The 24123-nt window shown below is 47.1% G+C and overlaps 1 protein-coding gene across 1 annotated transcript in view; it reads left to right on the forward strand.

Annotated features, from left to right (window-relative positions):
• The window catches only part of DOCK1 (dedicator of cytokinesis 1), a 412678-nt gene that overhangs the window by 341059 nt on the left and 47496 nt on the right, over nt 1-24123 (forward strand). Inside the window, exons 39-40 of the mRNA XM_073685060.1 lie at nt 17626-17715; nt 21085-21189. Coding sequence (XP_073541161.1) covers nt 17626-17715; nt 21085-21189 — 195 coding nt within the window. The remainder of the gene's footprint in view (nt 1-17625; nt 17716-21084; nt 21190-24123) is intronic.

Consider the following 24123-nt stretch of genomic DNA (forward strand, 5'->3'; position numbering starts at 1 on the left):
AGCTGAAGTGTAATATGAGGTTCTGCAGCAGCTGAGGTGTATTATAAGGTTCTGCACCAGCTGAGGTGTATTATGAGGTTCTGCAGCAGCTGAGGTGTATTATGAGGTTCTGCAGCAGCTGAGGTGTATTATGAGGTTCTGCAGCAGCTGAGGTGTATTATGAGGTTCTGCAGTGGCTAACATGTATTATGAGGTTCTGCAGCAGCTGAGGTGTGTATTATGAGGTTCTGCAGCAGCTGAGGTGTATTATGAGGTTCTGCAGCGGCTAACGTGTATTATGAGGTTCTGCAGCAGCTGAGGTGTATTATGAGGTTCTGCAACAGCTGAGGAGTATTATGAGGTTCTGCAGCAGCTGAGGTGTATTATAAGGTTCTGCACCAGCTGAGGTGTATTATGAGGTTCTGCAGCAGCTGAGGTGTAATATGAGGTTCTGCAGTGGCTAACGTGTATTATGAGGTTCTGCGGCAGCTGAGGTGTATTATGAGGTTCTGCAGTGGCTAACATGTATTATGAGGTTCTGCAGTGGCTAACATGTATTATGAGGTTCTGCAGCAGCTGAGGTGTATTATGAGGTTCTGCAGCAGCTGAGGTGTATTATGAGGTTCTGCAGCAGCTGAGGTGTATTATAAGGTTCTGCACCAGCTGAGGTGTATTATGAGGTTCTGCAGCAGCTGAGGTGTAATATGAGGTTCTGCAGTGGCTAACGTGTATTATGAGGTTCTGCGGCAGCTGAGGTGTATTATGAGGTTCTGCAGTGGCTAACATGTATTATGAGGTTCTGCAGTGGCTAACATGTATTATGAGGTTCTGCAGCAGCTGAGGTGTGTATTATAAGGTTCTGCAGCAGCTGAGGTGTATTATGAGGTTCTGCAGCGGCTAACGTGTATTATGAGGTTCTGCAGCAGCTGAAGTGTAATATGAGGTTCTGCAGCAGCTGAGGAGTATTATGAGGTTCTGCAGCAGCTGAGGTGTATTATGAGGTTCTGCAGCAGCTGAGGAGTATTATGAGGTTCTGCAGCAGCTGAGGTGTAATATGAGGTTCTGCAGTGGCTAACGTGTATTATGAGGTTCTGCGGCAGCTGAGGTGTATTATGAGGTTCTGCAGCAGCTGAGGTGTATTATGAGGTTCTGCACTGGCTAACGTGTATTATGAGGTTCTGCGGCAGCTGAGGTGTATTATGAGGTTCTGCAGCAGCTAAGGTGTATTATGAGGTTCTGCGGCAGCTGAGGTGTATTATGAGGTTCTGCACTGGCTAACGTGTATTATGAGGTTCTGCAGCAGCTGAGGTGTAATATGAGGTTCTGCAGCAGCTGAGGTGTATTATGAGGTTCTGCAGCAGCTGAGGTGTATTATGAGGTTCTACAGCAGCCGAGGTGTATTATGAGGTTCTGCACTGGCTAACGTGTGTTATGAGGTTCTGCACTGGCTAACGTGTGTTATGAGGTTCTGCAGCAGCTGAGGTGTATTATAAGGTTCTGCAGCAGCTGAGGTGTATTATGAGGTTCTGCGTCAGCTGAGGTGTATTATGAGGTTCTGCAGCAGCTGAGGTGTATTATGAGGTTCTGCAGCAGCTGAGGTGTATTATGAGGTTCTGCAGCAGCTGAGGTGTAATATTAGGTTCTGCAGTGGCTAACATGTGTATTATGAGGTTCTGCAGCAGCTGAGGTGTATTATAAGGTTCTGCAGCAGCTGAGGTGTATTATGAGGTTCTGCAGCAGCTGAGGTGTATTATAAGGTTCTGCAGCAGCTGAGGTGTATTATGAGGTTCTGCGGCAGCTGAGGTGTATTATGAGGTTCTGCGGCAGCTGAGGTGTATTATGAGGTTCTGCAGCAGCTGAGGTGTATTATGAGGTTCTGCAGCAGCTGAGGTGTATTATGAGGTTCTGCAGCAGCTGAGGTGTAATATGAGGTTCTGCAGTGGCTAACATGTGTATTATGAGATTTTGCAGCAGCTGAGGTGTATTATGAGGTTCTGCAGCAGCTGAGGTGTGTATTATGAGGCTCTTTGGCAGTTGAGGTGTATTATGAGGTTCTGCGGCAGCTGAGGTGTATTATGAGGTTCTGCGGCAGCTGAGGTGTATTATGAGGTTCTGCGGCAGCTGAGGTGTATTATGAGGTTCTGCAGCAGCTGAGGTGTAATATGAGGTTCTGCAGTGGCTAACGTGTATTATGAGGTGCTGCAGCAGCTGAGGTGTATTATGAGGTTCTGCAGCAGTTGAGGTGTATTATGAGGTTCTGCAGTGGCTAACGTGTATTATGAGGTGCTGCAGCAGCTGAGGTGTATTATGAGGTTCTGCAGCAGTTGAGGTGTATTATGAGGTGCTGCAGCAGCTGAGGTGTATTATGAGGTTCTGCAGTGGCTAACGTGTATTATGAGGTGCTGCAGCAGCTGAGGTGTATTATGAGGTTCTGCAGCAGTTGAGGTGTATTATGAGGTGCTGCAGCAGCTGAGGTGTATTATGAGGTTCTGCAGTGGCTAACATGTGTATTATGAGATTTTGCAGCAGCTGAGGTGTATTATGAGGTTCTGCAGCGGCTGAGATGTGTATTATGAGGCTCTTTGGCAGTTGAGGTGTATTATGAGGTTCTGCAGCAGCTGAGGTGTGTATTATGAGGTTCTGCAGCAGCTGAGGTGTATTATGAGGTTCTGCAGCGGCTAACGTGTATTATGAGGTTCTGCAGCAGCTGAAGTGTATTATGAGGTTCTGCAGCAGCTGAGGTGTATAGTATGAGGTTCTGCAGTAGCTGAGGTGTATTATGAGGTTCTGCCGCAGTTGAGGTGTATTATGAGGTTCTGCAGCAGCTAAGGTGTATTATGAGGTTCTGCAGCAGCTGAGGTGTATTTTGAGGTTCTGCAGCAGCTGAGGTGTATTATGAGGTTCTGCAGCAGCTGAGGTGTATTATGAGGTTCTGCAGCAGTTGAGGTGTAGAAAAAACAGAGAAACTAGGAGTTTCTTATGCAAAAATATAACAAAGTCTTTATTAGATACAAATGTATACATAATAACAAATGGACAATATAGATAAAAACAGTGTGCATAGGGGCCAGTGTCAAGAAACCCCCCCTAGGGGAAACCAGTCAGAGATCGTACATAGCTCTGTACAAGGTATAGACCGGGAAAAACGGAATACATTAGGCTAGTGGTAACAGGTGGACCCAGGTAATCTATACAGGACAAGTGATGAAAGTGTGAGCACACAGTGTCACTAAAATACCACCTCCCCAGGCCACCATCAGAAGATATAGGATATTCTTTAGGAAGAAGCTAAACCGCCCTAGCCACCGGTCTGAGGGTCCGTGGGATATTACAATACAGGGTAGGCGGTTATAGGTTCTTTGGTTTATTGTTTTGATACTTAGATATCTGCTGATGGTGGCCCGGGGAGGTGGTATTTTAGTGACACTGTGTGTTCACACTTTCATCACTTGTCCTGTATAGATTACCTGGGTCCACCTGTTACCACTAGCCTAATGTATTCCGTTTTTCCCGGTCTATACCTTGTACAGAGCTATGTACGATCTCTGACTGGTTTCCCCTAGGGGGGGTTTCTTGACACTGGCCCCTATGCACACTGTTTTTATCTATATTGTCCATTTGTTATTATGTATACATTTGTATCTAATAAAGACTTTGTTATATTTTTGCATAAGAAACTCCTAGTTTCTCTGTTTTTTTCTATGTTTTTGGAGTTGCATGGGCACACTCTTACTTATGCATGTTGATGTGCCCTAGTTTAATATGATTTTGGGAAACTTATATAAAGCAGTTGAAGTGTGTGTTATGAAGTTCTGCAGTGGCTTAGTTACTGTATGTATTATGAGGTTCTGCAGCAGATGAGGTGTGTATTCTGAGGTTCTGCGGTTATGTATTATGAGGTTCTTCAGCAGCTGAGGTGTATTATGATGTTCTGCAGCAGCTGAAGTGTATTATGATATTCTGCAGCAGCTGAAGTGTGTATTATGGCGTTTTGTGCAGATAAGATGTGAGTCATAATGCTCTGCAGCTGCAACTGACTGTCTAATACGCACTGCTGCTGAAGAACCTCTTGTTACAGAGGGAGCGCTACTAGTCTATCACTGGTTGGTTAAGAAGTAACATCCTCCAGAAGTGATCTGTGACTGTTCCCTCTGCAAGGGGGGATAAGCAGCAGATATGTGGGCGCCGCTCATCTCTGCAGAACGCCATGATGATGTGAATATTATTTCCAGACATGTGAATGACAGTTTTGTTGCGTATTACACCGTTATTATCTCTGGCCCCCTCACCTCCTGTAACACTCATCAGGTTATCGCCCTCCAGCTCTATGGTAACGGCTGGCCGAGGAGAGGCGATTCATCACAAGGACAGTTCTCCTATTATTGGGATAGTCCCTGACAGAGGAACGGAGTGTGGGGAATAGAGATGGAGGTCACATTCCGATGCTTTGTAAAGTCAGACACCCATCTATCACGCCTCCACTCCACATCCGCGCTCCACGCCTCCGTTCCCGTGCTCCATGCCTCCGTTCCCGCGCTCCACGCCTCCGTTCCCGCGCTCCACGCCTCCGTTCCCGCGCTCCACGCCTCCGTTCCCGCGCTCCACGCCTCCGTTCCCGCGCTCCACGCCTCCGTTCCCGCGCTCCACGCCTCCGTTCCTGCGCTCCACGCCTCCGTTCCTGCGCTCCACGCCTCCGTTCCTGCGCTTCACGCCTCCGTTCCTGCGCTCCACGCCTCCGTTCCTGCGCTCCACGCCTCCGTTCCTGCGCTCCATGCCTCCGTTCCCGCGCTCCACGCCTCCGTTCCCGCGCTCCACGCCTCCGTTCCCGCACTCCACGCCTCCGTTTCCGCGCTCCACGCCTCTGTTCCCGCGCTCCACGCCTCCGTTCCGCGCTCCATGCCTCCGCTCTGCGCACGCTTGCTCACACTTACACGGAGAGTGTGCCGCAGAGTATTACTGGGGGATGAGTGATTGACGGCTGCAATCCCCACAGGCAATAAAGGAGAATACACCAGACATAAGACTCGTCCAGGTGACTCCGGTGACATTCTGACCATTCTCATTACCTAAAAAGTAAATGTAAGGCATCATATGTTATCCCTGTGGCTTCTGTCCGCCACTACTGACACCCACTGCTCTCTGTATATTCCTGCATTTTATTTATGGGAACATCATGAAGAATAGCCTCTTGTTTAAATCAGGATTTTATGGCAATTGTATTTTTTTTTTTTTTTTTTTTGTGATTATTCTTTTTTTTTACATTTTCTAAATCACTATCCATATTAAGATAAATTCAGAAATCTTGGCGGTTTTACATTAGCTACTGAACCCAATACTGGACTCGCAATTTCTTTTCAGCAGTCACATGGACATGGGCAATAGACTGCCTACAGTAGAACTTGGAAATGCTCTTATCTGGGCAAAGATCATTGGAGAGGAGGAGGAGGTGAGCTGTGATATCACCTATTGTGAATGGTGGATCCTGTGTTATCTACTGTATATAGAGGTGTTATCAGTCATTGTACAGGAGGAGGAGGTGAGCTGTGACATCACCTATTGTGAATGGTGGATCCTGTGTTATCTCCTGTATATAGAGGTGTTATCAGTCATTGTACAGGAGGAGGAGGTGAGCTGTGACATCACCTATATTGAATGATGAAACCTGTGTTACCGACTGTATAGAGAGGTGCAACCTTTGTAATTCTGTCCATGAAGATGAGACTGAAGTCTTCTATACACCCCATGAAGCTTGAGTCTAATATTAGGCCTAGTGGTCAGTGTGAAAATTGCAAGGTTTCTGCCTTTTTAGTGATATAGAAAATAAAAGTAAAAAAGTTACAAAAATAGTTTAAAAATACATTTAACTTAAATCTCATACATTTATGGCATATCCTATACCAATGAATGGGAATTCTGCTTCACTTACAGCAGCACACTTCAGTGGCCCTATTTGTGGGGCTTGCATTAGCTGTACCTTTTATGGCGTGTACGAGATGGGAAAATAGGTCATTTTCTTATTTACACATTCCCTTTAAAGGGAATCTGTCAGTAGTTTTTTTCTATGTAATCTGACATCAGCCTGATAGAGGGACAGAGACCTGATTCCATCGATGTATGACTTTGTATCACAACTGCTGCACCCAGTAAACTATCACAGTTTTCTCTGCTGCAGTCCTAGCAGAGCTCAGAATGCTGAGCAGTGTATAACCCTGCCCACACAACACTGATTGGCTGCTTTCTGGGAACACTGTATATTGACAGAAAGCAGCCGATTAGTGCTGGGGGCAGGGTTGGACCAGGAGTCATGAGACACCTAGTCCTGTAGTGATAATCTCCTGCTGATAAAACACTGATTTTATTGAAACAAATTTTCCCTACTCCCCATCTTATTACATCTTAATTATTTTCAGTTCTTGTATATATTGATGCATTTGACCTGTATTTTGCATGTGGCACCTTGTTCTTATTTGGATACTGCTCACTAGTTACCTTTACAGCCTGATCTTTTTGCTCTTCTCTTGTACATTGCGTTATTTGTGGCTTTTTCTCAGGACTTTGTTTTATTATATTGTATTTCCAGTGCAGCCTCCCTTTCTCTGACTATTATAGGGGAATGGGTAGCAGGAGACCTGACATATCCCAGTCACATCTTTGTATATTATACTTGTGTGTGCTTTCTTTTTTTTCTTATTATTTTGCAGTGTATGTAATTTGTGATCTGATAAAATTATTTGTATTTTTGGAATCCTCTTGCTTTTTATACACTACTTTCTCTCATTGTTGCAGCAACAATGATCTAAAAAGAAGTGGCTCTATAGCTGTAAGTTGCTCCATATTAAATTTCACTGTCACTTTAACATCCACTTTGGAATTAAATAGCGTGCTGTCTTTTTCTGTGGATTCTACAAGAAAAAGAAAGAAAAAGCCCAGGAATAGCCTCATTGAATGATCATTAGCCTATTCCTCGTGTGAATCTATTGCAAATCCACAGCAGTAATCCAAGTGGCAGCAATCGTTTTCTGCCAGGGATCATATTTACTACTGAGTATCGTACTGTAATATGAAGTGTGTACATAGGGACCTGTCAATCACTTGGATTGGTTCAGGGAGAAGCCAGGCTCCCCGTCGGACTGGTCTAGTCTCTGCCTATGGTCCCCGGACAGCTCTTCTACCTGCACTACACTGAAACAAAACCCAAGGAAAAAAAACTAATTAAGCATGTACACTACAGTAAGTAAATAGTAATAGTACATATAAATTACATAGGGTACTTGGTTAACACTATTTTGATCAAAAGAGCGTAAAAGCCATCCCACCTCGACAAGGTGTACCCAATCCTGAATGGTCCTATCCTTTCTGAGTTAGGTATTTCCATCTATATAGCGTTCCATAGTCGGGCCCTTTCCTGCTCTGCCCATTTTTGCATTTAGTTCGGCCAACACAAGGTAAGGTTTTAATTCTAGAGTAAGGAGAGGACCGTCCCTATTGGGTTCACCTTGTCGTGGTGGGATGGCTTTTATGCTTTTTTGATCAAAATAGTGTTAACTAAGTCCCATATGTTATGTACATGTACTATTACTATTTAATTACTATAAGGTATATGCTCAATTTCTTTTTTTCTTGGGTTTTGTCTGTGAAATAGCCACAGTGTGAATGTGCTCTTACACTTCGCACGTATATCAGCTTATAGTCCGGCTCATTTCTTTGTTTTTACTGTATCTGGAAAGCTGAAGCGTTTAATAGTGAAACATAAATGGCTGCAATCATGCTGCCAAGCTCTGATCCATGGTGCCCATAGTTCGGGAAGCATGAATCGACTGACGTGTTCCCTTGTACTCCTTCTAAGGACCAGATTTTTTAAAAAAAATATCTTGATACTTAAAACCATAGCATTCAACTCTCCGTAATTTTGTTAAATATTTATATATAGATAGATATACAGTTCCTTGAAAAAGCATTCATACCCCATGAACTTTTCCACATTTTTTCATGTTAGACCCAAAAACATAAATATATTTTGTAGGGATTTTGTGGGATACCGTGATACCAATACAAAGAAGCAAGTATTGGTACATTACCCTGAAAACTCCATCCCCACCATCAAACATGGTGGTGGCAGCATCATGCTGTGGGGAGACTTTTCTTCAGCAGAGACAGGGAAGCTGGTCAGAGTTGATGGGACGATGGATGGAGCTAAATAGAGGAAAATCCTGTAGGAAAACCTGTTGGAGGATCCAAAAGACTTGTGACTGGGAAGTAGATTCACCTTCCAGCAGGGCAATAACCCTAAACATCTTGCCAGAGCTACAATGGATGGTTTAGATCAAGGCATATTTATGTGTGTGAACGACGCAGTCACAGTCCAGACCTAAATCCCAGTGAGAATCTGTGGCAAGACGTGAATATTGTTGTGCACAGACGCCTCTATCCAATCTCACTGAGCGAATGTGCAAAGAAAAAGGGGCAAAAATGTCACCTAGACAGGGTCGGTCTGGGCTGGCGGGATACCGGGAATTTTCCCGGTGGGCCCCGCCCCCTGCTGCAGAGGAGAAGGGGGAGAAGAGAGCAAAAAAAAAAATCCTGCGGTTTTAAGGGGCACGGGCCCTTTAAAAGCGCAGGCACAGTGTATGCAGGGACGCGCGCACGCGGCGTTCATTACCTGAACCACCGCGGCGCACGTCCCAGTGAAGCAGCTGAAGCTGCGCGTCTCCCTTCGCCGGCCGGCATATGACGTCATCGTCATGCGCCTGCTGTGAAGGAGGCGCGCAACTCAGGAGAAGGAGGACACCGCACGGGAGCGCAGGAAGGTAAGAGGTGTGTGTGTGTTTTGTGTGTGTGTGTATAATGGTCTGGGCCCCTGGCTGGACACACAAGGGGTTAGCCGACTGGACACAAAAGGGGGGGTCCTGGCTGGACACACGGGGGGAACCCTGGCTGGACACACAAGGGGGGCCCAGCTGGACACAAAAGGGGGGTCCTGTCTGGACACACAAGGGGGGTCCTGTCTGGACACACAAGGGGGGAACCCTGGCTGGACACACGAGGAGGAACCCCGGCTGGACACACGAGGAGGAACCCCGGCTGGACACACGAGGGGGAACACCGGCTGGACACACGAGGGGTAACCCCGGCTGGACACACGAGGGGGGCCAAGCTGGACACACGAGGGGGGGCCAAGCTGGACACACTAGGGGGGAGCCCTGGCTGTATACACGAGGGGGGGCCCTGGCTGGATACGCAAGGGGGATACCTGGCTGGACACACAAGGGGGGGGGCTTGGCTGGACACACTAGGGGGGAGCCCATGCTGGATACACGAGGCGGGAGCCCATGCTGGATACACGAGGCGGGAGCCCTGACTGGATACACGAGGCGGGAGCCCTGGCTGAATACGCAAGGGGGAACCTTGGCTGGACACACAAGGGGAGGCCCTGGCTGGACACACAAGGTGAGGCCCTGGCTGGACACACAAGGTGAGGCCCTGGCTGGACACACAAGGTGAGGCCCTGGCTGGACACAAAAGGTGAGGCCCTGGCTGGACACACAAGGGGGAGCCCTGGCTGGACACAGGCAAAGGGGGGTGGGCAGGATGGGTATATGGGGGGCAGGCTGGACACATGGAGGCCAGGATGAATATATGGGGGGGCAGGCTGGACACATGGGGGGCAGGCTGGACACATGGAGGCCAGGATGGATATATGGGGGTCAGGCTGGACTCATGGAGGCGAGGATGGATATATGGGGGGGGGCAGGCTGGACTCATGGAGGCCAGGATGGATATATGGGGGGGGGGCAGGCTGAACACATGGAGGCCAGGATGGATATATGGGGGGGAGGCAGGCTGGACACATGGGGGGCTAGGATGGATATGTGGAGGGGCAGGCTCGATACACGTGGGCTAACATAAATATATGGAGGGGCACGCTGGATATATGGGGGGTGTCAGGATGGATATATGCAGGGGGTAAGGGCAGGATGGATATATGAGGAGGCTGGCTGGACACATGGAGGCCAGTATGGATATGTAGGGGGAGCAGGCTGGACACATGGAGGCCAGGATGGATATATGGGGGGGCAGGCTGGACACATGGAGGCCAGGATGGATATGTAGGGGGAGTAGGCTGGACACATGGAGGCCAGGATGGATATATGGGTGGGGCAGGATGGATATATGGGGGGGTGTCAGGATGGATATATGCAGGGGGGGAAGGGCAGTATGGATATATGGGAGGGGAGGCTGGACACATGGAGTCCAGGATGGATATATGGGGGGGCAGGCTGGAAACATGGAGGCAAGGATGGATATGTGGGGGGGGGCAGGCTGGCCACATGGGGGGCTAGGATGGGTATATGGGAGGGGGCAGGCACGATACACGTGTGCTAGGATAAATATATGGAGGGGTCACACTGGACAAATGGGGGCCAGAAGGGATATATGCAGGGGGTGTCAGGATGGATACATGGAGTCCAGGATGGATATATGGGGGGTGCAGGCTGGAAACATGGAGGCAAGGATGGATATGTGGGGGGGGCAGGCTGGCCACATGGGGGGCTAGGATGGATATATGGGGGGGAGGGCAGGCTCGATACATGTGGGCTAGGATAAATATATGGAGAGGCCACCCTGGACATATGGGGGCCAGAAGGGACATATTGGGGGTGCCTGGCTGGACAAGGGACTTAATTACTGTTTGGGGGCCAGATTGAGGAACATACTTTATTAGTTTATGGTGGCCAGTGGGGAACATTATTACTTTAGATTCCAATTATTATTATTACTTCTGTAATATAATTTACTTTTTAGGAAACTGTTTTCCATGGGATGGGACAAAAGAGGAGTCCTGTTACTGTGCAGGATGGCACTATGTTGCTTTTTTTCTTCAACTGGTATAGTGTAGAAGTCGGGGGGGGGGGGGGGGGAATATTCTCTAGAAGAGACCAGTTATTGGTAAATTACAAATTTTTGAAAATGAACAAATGAAAGCCAGACATTGCTTTTCTGCTTCCACAGAATTTTAAAAAAAAATTAACCTCATGAAATAGGCCTGGACAGAAATGATGGTTCTTCTTAACTTAATGTTTTGTTGAACAACCTTTTGAGGCAATCACTGCAATCAAACGATTCCTGTAACTGTCAATGAGACTTCTGCACCTCTCGACAGGTATTTTGGCCCACTCCTCATGAGCAAACTGCTCCAGTTGTCTCGTGTTTGAAGGTTGCCTTTTCCAGACGTCATGTTTCAGCTCTTTCCAAAGATGCTCAATAGGATTTAGGTCAGGGCTCATAGAAGGCCAATTCAGAATAGTCCAATGTTTTCCTCTTAGCCATTCTTGGGTCATTATCCTGTTGCAAGACCCATGACCTGCGACTGAGACCAAGCTTTCTGACTCTGGGCAGCACATTTCTCACTAGAATCCCTTGATAGTCTTGAGATTTCATTGTACCCTGCACAGATTCAAGACACCTTGTGCCAGATGCAGCAGAGCAGCCCCAGAACGTAACAGCCTCCCCCATGTTTCACAGTAGGGACAGTGTTCTTTTCTTGATATGCTTCATTTTTCCGTCTGTGAACATAGAGCTGATGTGCCTTGCCAAAAACTTCCATTTTTGTCTCATCTGTCCATAGTACATTCTCCCAGAAGCTTTGTGGCTTGTCAACATGTAGTTTGGCAAATTCCAGTCTAGCTTTTTTATTATTTTTTTTTTCAACAATGGTGTTCTCCTTGGTCGTCTCCCATGAAGTCCACTTTGGATCAAACAATGATGGATAGTACGATCTGACACTGATGTTCCTTGAGCTTGAAGTTCACCTTTAATCTCTTTAGAAGTTTTCCTGGACTCTTCTGTTACCATTCATATTATCCGTCTCTTTGATTTGTCATCAATTTTCCTCTTGCGGCCCTGTCCAGGGAGGTTGGCTACAGTCCCATGGATCTTAAGTTTCTGAATAATATGTGACACTGTAGTCAAAGGAACATAAAGCTGCTTGGAGATGGTCTTATAACCTTTACCTTTAACATGCTTTTCTATAATTTTCTTTCTAATCTCCTGAGACAACTCTTTCCTTTGCTTCCTCTGGTCCATGTTGAGTGTGGTACACGCCATGTCACCAAACCTCACAGTGAGTATCTGTAGCCCTATATACAGGCCCACTGACTGATTACAAGATTGTAGACACCTGTGATGCTAATTAGTGGACACAACTTGATTTAACATGTCCCTTTTGTCACATTATTTTCAGGGGTACCATAATTTCTTTCCAGGCCTATTTCATAAGTTTAATTTTTTTTTAAATTCTGTGGAAGCAGAAAAGCAATGTCTGACTTTCATTTTCATAATTTTTAATTTATTACTTTTGTCAGATTCAAGTTATTTCTGTGACCATTGTGGGTTTTTCTTTCATTAAACGAGTGGTACCAACAATTCTGACCACGTGTGTATATAGTATATACAGAGCTCCTGTGTATGTCACTGGTGAACACTGTATTACGTATACACTATATACAGAGCTTCTGTGTATAATGTCACTGGTGACCACTGTATTACCTGTACACTATATACAGAGCTGCTGTTTATAATGTCACTGGTGATCACTGTGTTACCTGTACACTGACACTATATACAGAGCTCCTGTGTATAATGTCGCTGGTGGTAATAACAGTGTTGTTAGTATTGTGGTTTGTATTCATGATCAGTATTGTAGTATTTGGTCACTTTGGGGTGGTAATATGTGGTCTGGTCATGGTGTGGCCGTATTTGTTCCTTGTATGTGGTATTATTCGGTCACTATGTGGTGGTAATATGTGATCTAGTCATGGTGTGGCGATATTTGTCCCTTTTGTATGTGGTATTATTGGTGTTGATATAGTGAACTGTGTCGTGTATGGCGGTCATTTTGTTCTTGCTGATATTAACTAGGAAAAGATTTTTTCCCATTAGGCCACGGCCCCTCTATCAGTATTTGGTCAATATTTAGAGAGTGGCTTTAGAGATTAAATACTTGGACGAGAGCAGCAGAGATGCACTTACAGGGGTTCTCCGGTGAAAACAAGTAATCACCTCTCCACAGGATCAGTGATAATATTGATTGGTGGGGGTCTGACTGCTGGGACACAATCGGCAGAATGTGGAGCTTTTCTCCCCATTAGACTGGAGCGGCATGTGAGATGCGACCACTAATCCATTCATTCCCTCAGTGGCTGTGAGCGCTGCTCTTTTTTGGAAGCCCCCAAGAGAATGAATGGAGCTGTGGTCAGACGTCCCAGCTGTCGCTGCATTTTAAAATGGGGATAAGTGTCCTGTCAGGGATAAAACTTCCCCATTCTTCCGATAGGTGCGTTTTCCAATGTTCGGATCCAAACGATCAATAAGTTATTACCTATCCTGTAGAGCCCATGGATCGGTGATAACTTGTTTTAACCAAAGAAGCCCTTTAATGCAAACTACCTTAATTGTACATCCCAGTTAGTGTCGCACAGTAGCTGTGCAGGAGCCGCCAGTCAATGCTCCACTATAACAGGGATAGCGGATAACAGATATTTGCATATGGCTGTAGGTGGGCCCCTAGAGTCAGTTCTCCCTGTGGGCCCCAGACACCCCAGTCCGACCCTGCACCTAGATGTGCAAAGCTGGCAGAGACAGACCCCAAAAGACTGCAGCAGGAATTACAGAGAAGGGTGGGCCTACAAAGTATAGACTCAGGGAGGCTGAAAACAAATGCAAATCTCAATTACCAGCTTTATATTAAAAAAAAAAAAAACTCTGAAAACCATGTGTCATACACTTCACAAATACTTGCTACTTTGTGTTGGTATCACATAAAATCCAAATAAAATACATTTAAGGTTGTGGGTGTAATGTGAAAAAAATGTGTAAAAGTTCATGGGGTAATGTGGCACCCCAGGGGTCTGGTTTCCACAGTAACGGCAATGTTATGTCTGAGAGCAGGTGGGAGGTCTCTTGGTCAGGAATCCTATGCATGCCACACCTCCTGCCCAGTCCTTGGAGGGGAAGGACTTCCCCTATATAAACCTGGGGCTGAGGCAGGGTTAGAGAGTTCAGAGGGAGAGTTCAGCCAGGAGGGCTGACAGGGAGCTGTGGCTCCGGCTGGGCCCAGCTCCTGGGCCATGCCAGAAGTAGAGACAGAGAAGAGAAGCAGCTATGGGAAGAAACAACAGGAGCTCTGTGGGAGCAGTGTTACAAGGAGTCAGGGGCTGGCAGCTGCAGAGCTCGCCCTGACTGAGAAGATTTCTCACCGGACCCGGAGTCCGAGGCTGTGGGGACTAATCTTTACCCAGCAGCAGAAACCGCCCGGCAGGGGATTTCAGGTCCTCTGGCCAAGAAACCCGAAGGCACGGTCACACGCGTGGGACCAGCACCGCCGTCGTGGAGCGGAAGCTACTAGAAGGCCCCGAGTCACCGGCCATACGGGTGAGCACCACACGGTACACTCAGGGACGTGGGCTACTTATACCCGCCTCTAGCAAGGTAGCCAGAAGAGTACAGTTAGTTTGGGAGGCCTACAACTCCGCCTGGCCAGGGGAGATCCCATCTGCTCAAGGACTGACCAGGCCCCGATCGCTAGCCAGTACTCCGGGAGGGTCTATCTTTATCACCAGTAAAGACCCTGAATTACACCGCATAGTCTCTGAGTGATTCCTGCTACCCCATCATCCACGTCGGCTGCCCTGAGGCCATACCCCTCCCGTTGGGGGTGATACTATCACGCTGCACAATCCTACCACCGGCCTCAGCGGTCTGCCCTGCAGCGGCAGCTCCTTCGCTGCATTCAACGGGTGGCGTAGTCGTCCAACATCTACCGCTAATACAGCGCCACTTAGTCTGACTCCCTGGGCACGGACCGGGTCACCGCCACGAGACTACAACCCTCAACAGATCCAGCTCCGGGTAAGCTCCCGCGTGCGCAACGCTGCGCGACACAGGCCCAGGGGTGCGTCAACTTTTGGCGTAGTCGGCAGGATCTCGTGCCCGCAACCACCGGGTACTGCGTGCCTGAAAAAGACTGTTCAAACTTACCAGTGGTGAAGATTCCCGCCATCCGGCGCCATCTTCTGTCTTCTTCCCGCCATCCGCGAAGTTTTCCCGCCATCCGGCGCCATCTTCTGCCTTCTTCCCGCCATCCGTGGAGTTTTCCCGCCGTTGGACGCCATCTTGAAGACGCCGCGCGGGAAGAAGAGGGGCGTGGACTCCGAAAGCGCGCGAGAACTGAAGCCCCGCCTCACGTCCGGACGTTGCGTAAGGTCCTGGAAGGAGCCCAGCAGACGCCGACGTCACAGGAGCGCGACGGAAGGTCCTCAACCCTGACGATCCACTGCGGAGCCGCGGCCTACGGAAGAGGATCATCGCAAGGTAGGCCACGGTCCACTAGGGGGGAGGAAGATGTCGGATACGGAGGAGAGCTTCACCGCTTCAACCAGCGCCACCGCTGTTGCGGTCATGCCTTTCACCATGCCCTATATCCCGGGGGCAGCCTGGCTACCCCAGTACTCAGGGGAGTCACATACCCTGCATGACTTTAGAGAAAAGCTGGATAGCCTCTTCCAGGTGTACCCCCTCACAGAGGAGCAAAAAGTGAGCATCCTGGTGGCCCAATTAACCGGAGCAGCCCAAAGGGAGGTAAAGTCCTGGCCACCTGGGGGGAGGACTGTCGCAGGGATACTAACCCAGCTAACCGAGGAGGAGCTGCAGTACTACCAATACAAAGGAAAGCCAAGAGGACCCGGACGGGTCTGAGGACTACCCTCAGGAGGGAGCACAAAGAGGACATAGCTACTGAAGGGAAGTAGCGTGAATAAAGAGCTGTAAATAGTTACCCGTAAGGGTACAAGGACTGCTGCTAATTAAAATATGGTCCCCGTTGGGATTAGTGAATTGTTCCCCAACTGCCCCTATCTTAAACCAGGCTGAGGACTGTGAGCAGCCATTCCTTATCCCCACTGGCCGAGGACTGAGAGCGGCCATATCCTGTAAATAATTATGTGTTTCTAGTAATTTATGGGAGTCTTTGGTGGATTTACCAGGAATCCTTTGTACATGGTTGGAGCGTAACCCAGGACGGACTAAAGACTGTTAAGGACTCGGGGCAGGACAGACCCCTACCTGGTTACGTCTCCCTGTTTTGGTGAAATGGACACCTTGCTTTTCTTCAAAGACTGCACCCGGTTGCGGACACGCCGTAACCATCTTTATGTGTTTTTCTTATTGTATTATTATTGTTTATACCTTGTTATGTTTTTCCTAAAAATATGTTTAGTCCCGGAGTACTAAATTTCACTAGGGGGGAATGTGGCACCCCAGGGGTCTGGTTTCCACAGTAACGGCAATGTTATGTCTGAGAGCAGGTGGGAGGTCTCTTGGTCAGGAATCCTATGCATGCCACACCTCCTGCCCAGTCCTGGGAGGGGAAGAACTTCCCCTATATAAACCTGGGGCTGAGGCAGGGTTAGAGAGTTCAGAGGGAGAGTTCAGCCAGGAGGGCTGACAGGGAGCTGTGGCTCCGGCTGGGCCCAGCTCCTGGGCCATGCCAGAAGTAGAGACAGAGAAGAGAAGCAGCTATGGGAAGAAACAACAGGAGCTCTGTGGGAGCAGTGTTACAAGGAGTCAGGGGCTGGCAGCTGCAGAGCTCGCCCTGACTGAGAAGATTTCTCACCGGACCCGGAGTCCGAGGCTGTGGGGACTAATCTTTACCCAGCAGCAGAAACCGCCCGGCAGGGGATTTCAGGTCCTCTGGCCAAGAAACCCGAAGGCACGGTCTCACGCGTGGGACCAGCACCACCGTCGTGGAGCGGAAGCTACTAGAAGGCCCCGAGTCACCGGCCATACGGGTGAGCACCACACGGTACACTCAGGGACGTGGGCTACTTATACCCGCCTCTAGCAAGGTAGCCAGAAGAGTACAGTTAGTTTGGGAGGCCTACAACTCCACCTGGCCAGGGGAGATCCCATCTGCTCAAGGACTGACCAGGCACCGATCGCTAGCCAGTACTCCGGGAGGGTCTATCTTTATCACCAGTAAAGACCCTGAATTACACCGCATCGTCTCTGAGTGATTCCTGCTACCCCATCATCCACGTCGGCTGCCCTGAGGCCATACCCCTCCCGTTGGGGGTGATACTATCACGCTGCACAATCCTACCACCGGCCTCAGCGGTCTGCCCTGCAGCGGCAGCTCCTTCGCTGCATTCAACGGGTGGCGTAGTCGTCCAACATCTACCGCTAATACAGCGCCACTTAGTCTGACTCCCTGGGCACGGACCGGGTCACCGCCACGAGACTACAACCCTCAACAGATCCGGCTCCGGGTAAGCTCCCGCGTGCGCAACGCTGCGCGACACAGGCCCAGGGGTGCGTCAGTATGAATACTTTTTGCACAGCACTGTACATAAGAAATAGTATAAAATGCCCTTGATGTTTAATACTCGCTGTACAGTAAAGTTACATCACTTTTTGCCTAGAAGGAATTGACTTTTTCTCTATATAGCCGATAGGATGGGAGTTAGTGCATTTCTACAAGGCGAGTGTGCCAGGCTGTAAGAGATGGTGGCTAATAATAACACCTAGTGCATTATAATGTAACAGAGCTAGAATGATTGATTGACTTCATATGTCTATATCATCTCTTCTCAGATGTGGGAGGAGGCCATTACCCTGGGCAAAGAACTGGCAGAGCAATATGAAAATGAAATGTTTGACTATGAGCATTTGAGTGAATTACTGGTGAGTCGTTTCTGTTTTTGTTTTATTTATTTTACTTTGTTACATTAAGGTTTGTTTCAGTTTTTATTAATGCAGTATAGTCATTGTGCATGGTTTCATGTCTGTCAGCAGAAGCATTTGTGACCTGTCTCCTGCTCTACCGCTATTGTAGGTTGTATGGATTCCAGGACAAAATTCTTTATAGGGTTTAGAACTGTTTTTATCTTGTTGGGTTTTTTTTTTTGTTTTTTTTTATGGAAATCCATTGCATATACAGTGGGGAAAAAAAGTATTTAGTCAGCCACCAATTGTGCAAGTTCTCCCACTTAAAAAGATGAGAGAGGCCTGTAATTGACATCATAGGTCGACCTCAACTATGAGAGACAAAATGAGAAAACAAATCCTGAAAATCACATTGTCTGATTTGGAAAGAAACTTTTTTCAAATTATGGTGGAAAATAAGTATTTGGTCAATTACAAACAAGCAAGATTTCTGTCTCTCGCAGACCTGTAACTTCTACTTTAAGAGGCTCCTCTTTCCTCCACTCATTACCTGTAGTACTGGCTCCTGTTTGAACTTGTTATCAGTATAAAAGACACCTGTCCGCAACCTCAAACAATCACACTCCAAACTCCACTATGGTGAAAACCAAAGAGCTGTCAAAGGACACCAGAAACAAAATTGTAGCCCTGCACCAGGCTGGGAAGACTGAATCTGCAATAGGCAAGCAGCTTGGTGTGACGAAATCAACTGTGGGAGCAATAGTTAGAAAATGGAAGACCTACATGACCACTGATAATCTCCCTCGATCTGGGGCTCCACACAAGATCTCACCCAGTGGGGTCAAAATTATCTCAAGAACGGTGAGCAAAAATCCCAGAACCACATAGGGGGACCTAGTGAATGACCTGCAGAGAGCTGGGACCAACGTTACACAGGCTACCATCCGTAACACACTACGCCGCCAGGGACTCAGATCCTGCAGTGCCAGACGTGTCCCCCTGCTTAAGCCATTACATGTCCGGGCCTGTCTGAAGTTCGCTAGAGAGCATTTGAATGATCCAGAAGAGTATTGGGAGAATGTCATATGGTCAGATGAAACCAAAGTAGAACTGTTTGGTGGAAACACAACTCGGCGTGTTTGGAGGAGAAAGAATGCTGAGTTGCATCCAAAGAACACCATACCTACTGTGTAGCATGGGGGTGGCAACATCATGCTTTGGGGCTGTTTCTCTGCCAAGGAACCAGGATGACTGATCCGTGTACATGAAAGAATGAATGGGGCCATGTATCGTGAGATTTTGAGTGCAAACCTTCTTCTATCAGCAAGGGCATTAAAGATGAAACGTGGCTGGGTCTTTCAGCATGACAATGATCCCAAGTACACCGCCAGGGCAACGAAGGAATGGCTTCTAAGAAGCATTTCAAGGTCCTGGAGTGGCCTAGCCAGTCTAAAGATCTAAACCCTATAGAAAACCTTTGGAGGGAGTTGAAAGTCCGTGTTGCCCAGCGACAGCCCCCAAAAAATCACTGCTCTAGAGGAGATCTGCATGGAGGAATGGGCCAACATACAAGTAACAGTGTGTGCCAACCTTGTGAAGACTTACAGAAAATGTTTGACCTCTGTCTTTGCCAACAAAGGATATATAACAAAGTATTGAGATGAACTTTTGTAATTGACCAAATACTTATTTACTGCCAAAATTTAAAAAAAAATTTCTTTCCAAATCAGACAATGGGATTTTCAGGATTTGTTTTCTCATTTTGTCTCTCATAGTTGAGGTCGACCTATGATGTCCATTACAGGCCTCGCTCATCTTTTTAAGTGGGAGAACTTGCACAATTGGTGGCTGATTAAATACTTATTTTCCCCACTGTACCTGGAGCTACATTATGGCTTCTTGCAACTTCCACTGGGCAATCTTACTGCCTACAAATTACACATTGCTGAATACCTATTATTTAGAATAATGATTATAAGCTGACTTAAAGGAGTATTCCCTTCTCCAAGATCCTATCCCAATATGTAGGAGGTGTAATAATAATAATATTAGCAAATACCTCCAATTAGAAATGTAGTATAGTTTTACGTTTTTTCATTGTCTCTTTCCTCATGTTCAGGGCATTGCAGGGCCTTACGTATCCATGGCTACGGTCATCAGCAATGAGCTAACTCACTATATCAGTGGTCGTAACCATGGATACCTAAGGTCCTGCAATGCCTGCACATGAGATAAGTGACACAGAGAATCAGAAAAACGATACTACATTTCTAATTGGAGGTATTTGCTATTTTTATTATTATTATTACACCTACTACATATTGGGATAGGATGTTGGAGATGGGAATACCCCTTTAAGTGTGTACTTGAGGAATTACACTTTTTCTTGCCATTATAAGACTTGTATTCCACATTTTCACTCATCTCTAATTTTCAGTTGTTTCTGAACTAGTGGTTAGAAACTAGCTGCTGCAATGTCTTCCATAAATTCCACAACCGATATCAGGGATTCATGATCTCCTGTCTCTATGTAGCAGAAGTTCAGATTCGGCAGCATGGAGGACATTATACAGCAGTACTGAGCAGAGTAGCTGTGAATCCAGCACTGATATAAACTAAAACACATATAAAGCAGCTGCACCATCTTTGTCTGTGCCTCGGTTTCTTCCATCCACTCTCCTTAGACTTCAGTACACAGACAGTGGTAATCTCATCCCTCAGTAGGCAGTAAGCCCTCTCTGGTCGTCCCCTAAGGATGTATAACATTATCCTGACCGGACTGAAGATCTATAAAAATGAATCGGCAATGAATTTTGAAATCAGATTGAGAGATGGCGAATAAATATAGCAGAAGTTCAGAATCAGCAGCATGGAGGAAATTAGAAAGCAGTACTGAGCAGTGTAGCTGTGAATCCAGCACTGATATCAGATAAAATACATATAAAGCCTCTTCACCGTCTGCGTTTGTGCCTCGGTGTCCTCCATCCACTCTCCTTAGACTTCAGTACCCAGGCAGTGGTAATCTGATACCTCAGTTGGCAGTAAACTCTCTCTAGTCGCCCCTTAAGGATGTATAATGTTATCCTGACCAGACTGAAGATCTATAAAAATTAATCAGCACTGAATTTTGAAATCAGATGGAGAGATGGTGAATAAATAATACCGTGCCTGGCGCCTGAGCCGGGGCAGTAGTACACATGATATAGCAGTGAAATAGGATTATAATGTCTGACGCCTGCAGTTTGCTGAATATTGCTGGCATCTGAAATGGCTAATAATCCGGACTACTCTCCTAATAGGAGCGGGCCACCTCCTTAGAGCACAGCTGTAATACACCACGTCCTTATTCCTGGCTTCTATTTTCTAACACCATTCTTTTCATTGCAGAAGAAACAAGCACAGTTTTTCGAAAGCATCGTGAAAGTCATCCGGCCAAAACCTGACTACTTTGCCGTGGGATATTTCGGACAAGGATTCCCTACGTTCCTTAGGGTACATGTAAAATTAATATGGAATCTGTTAATACTGCATGGGCTGAGAAAGTGGCAGGGAAGCGACCTACAATTACTGTATTAACCTGAGTGTTACTTATTTTATGAGCTGCGTGTGCCGTATGTGACCGCAGAACACGTAGGTACCTGCTGTCGTATGCATTCTTGTGCCAACGGAACAATAGAATATCTATTAAAGAACCTGTCACACTTAGATTAAAGGGGACATCTCCTGGCAGAGTAATTATATATGGGATCAGCTCATTTTGCCAGGGAAGTCGCCTTCTGCTGCACTTTCCTTCCAGCACTTGCTACAGGGAACATCTAGCATTACTTCTGGCCATTCAGATAAATGGATGACTATGTAATGCTTGGATACCCATATCACGCCTAGAATGGCATGTCATCAGAAGTTGTCCCTCTGTACCTTTTATTTTTGGCATATCCACATGCTATGAGCACATTAAAGCTGTCAGCACAACGATAGATTTTCTGACTGCTATCAGCTCCCCATTATCAGATTCCCACCTTTCTAAACTTTTTTTTTTAATCTAAATGCATGTATTTGGGGTTAACCATAATTTTTACAATTACCTTTTATTAAACATTTTGCACAATTTTTTTTGTTTTTCTGGGCTCTTTGTTTCCTGACACATTCAACTTTGATGTGGTCAGTGGTCATAAATCCGCTCAGGTCAGTAGCTCAGAAAAAGACAGATAAAAGGGTTATAAACACCTCCAGTCACAGAGGACTGACTGACAGATTCTCAGCTCATTCTGCAGACGGCAATAGGCAGTGCAACACCGAGACTGTAGGAGGCAAAATTTATAATGAAATCCAAATGCCCAGAATATTGTTATTTTAAGAGAATGCGTCCTCACAATTATATACCCCAAACTAAAAGCATGTATGTAAAGGCGCTTTAATGCTGAGTAAATCCTGAGCTTTCTTGTAGAAATCGGTTTTGCTTGTTCAGAGAAATCTATAGTTGAAATTGTAAGTTATTGAGCTGTAAGCGAGCGCTGCACTCACAGCTCTCCGGCCTCTCCCTATTCCCCGTCTCCTGTCACTGACTGACAGGTTACTCATGTTTCAGTGATGTCTCAGCCATAGATAGGAGGCAGGCAAGTGCAGCTGTAAGTGTAATTCAGCATTACTTTGGGGTTTAAAATCCTGATGACAAGCTTACTTTAAGAAAAAAAAACTTCATCCCCTTTACCTTGAAGCTCAGCATATGTTTGGGAAGAGGACATTCCGATTAGACCATTTGGGTCAATCATCTGAATAAGAGGAACATCTATTTAAAACAAGAACTCCAAGGCAAAAATCAGACGCCCCACCAGGTGCAAGGTCTTTAAAGGGGTTTGTTTTCCCATCTTGTAAATTGATGGCTTGTTGCCAGTATATTCCTTTACTCCATAAGCTTGGGGGTTCAACCTCCAAGTACCTCCACTGTTTTTAAGAGTGAAGGGGCCGTAGGTAGAGCTTAGCAAAATGATTTTGCAAGACCCTAAGCCAGTGGCCATGGCACCCACCAAAGTAGAGCCCTTCAGACCACCTCCTACCTGCAGGAATCCCCAGCATCTCTTATGACTAGCAGGCCCTGTGCGGTGTCATGCCTGCGTTGTGCTGCAACGATACTATTCGGAAGAGATGCTCCGGTCTAGGAAGCCACTAAAGACATGGCTGCTGGACCAGGCTCCTGCAAATCTTTTCCCTCAACTCTAGCCGCAGTCCTTATTCACTCTGTACTGCTTTTTCTGCACTTTGACCCCGGGTTCCCCCTTATGCAGGCTATTGCAGCAATTTCTGTTTACTCTGCATCAGTTCCTCTGCACAATAGTTGGCTGGGCACCGCCTTGCTGCAGTTCTCATGCACAGTAAGTGGCCGGGCACCACTATGCTGCAGTTCCCCTGCACAGTAAGTGGCCGGGCACCGCTGTGCAGAAGTTCCCCTGCATGGTAGGTGGCCAGGCACCGCTGTGCAGCAGTTCCCCCTGCGCGATAGGTGTCCGGGCACCACTGTGCAGCAGTTCCCCCTGCGCGATAGGTGGCCGGGCACCACTGTGCAGCAGTTCCCCCTGCGCGATAGGTGGCCGGGCACCGCTGTGCAGCAGTTCACCCTGCGCAATAGGTGGACGGGCACCACTGTGCAGCAGTTCCCCTGCGCGGTAGGTGGCTGGGCACTGCTGTGCAGGGAAAGACTTTCAAGGAGCCTCATGCTGAATCAGCCATGAAGCCCCTCATTCTCCATATTTGTAGGGGGTCACATATATTGTATCCCCATGATCATATATTTATGGTATATTATGGTGATGGGTCATCACTTCATGAGATGGAAATGCCCCTGGTGCATGAATCCCCTACTCCCTTCCCCTACCTTTAGTGATGTACCCCTGGCCGGTTATCCTCTCTAATCTGGGATTTCTACAGTACCTGTGCAGGTCCACATGGTGCAGTGCTGTATTGGGGCCCCTACTTTTCCCATCTGCAGTGGCGGCCTTTACGGCAGTAGGATATTGAGGATAAATACCACTATTATCAGTCCTCCGGCACTAAATATCCAGGTGTGTCTGCAGTTTTCAGCATAGCTGCTGTCACCGATGAGCCGAGATTTGCAGAGCATTGAAATTCATAGCGGGTTCAGTCCAACAAGCAATTTTCCAGCTTAGACACATTATGTGTGTAGTAAAAGAGTGAATAATGTAAACTGTGAACTGTGTTTTAAACATCTTTATTAATCCAGGGCTGGTTTCTCTTCACGAGCCAGCGGGTCTGCGTTTGGGCGGAAATGCATTTATTGCGTTTTCCACCTGCCGGACGGGTGGAGGGGGGTTGGGGGGGGGGGGATGGGGGGGAGTCATTTTGACCCTCCTGTACATTAGTCATGTTTCATTGCCTATTTAATGCATTGCTGGGAATTTTTTTTTTTAA

Source organism: Phyllobates terribilis, unplaced genomic scaffold (assembly GCF_046119375.1).
Source record: "Phyllobates terribilis strain yellow unplaced genomic scaffold, ASM4611937v1 Scaffold_5__5_contigs__length_657084704, whole genome shotgun sequence".
Taxonomy (NCBI): Eukaryota; Metazoa; Chordata; class Amphibia; order Anura; family Dendrobatidae; genus Phyllobates; species Phyllobates terribilis.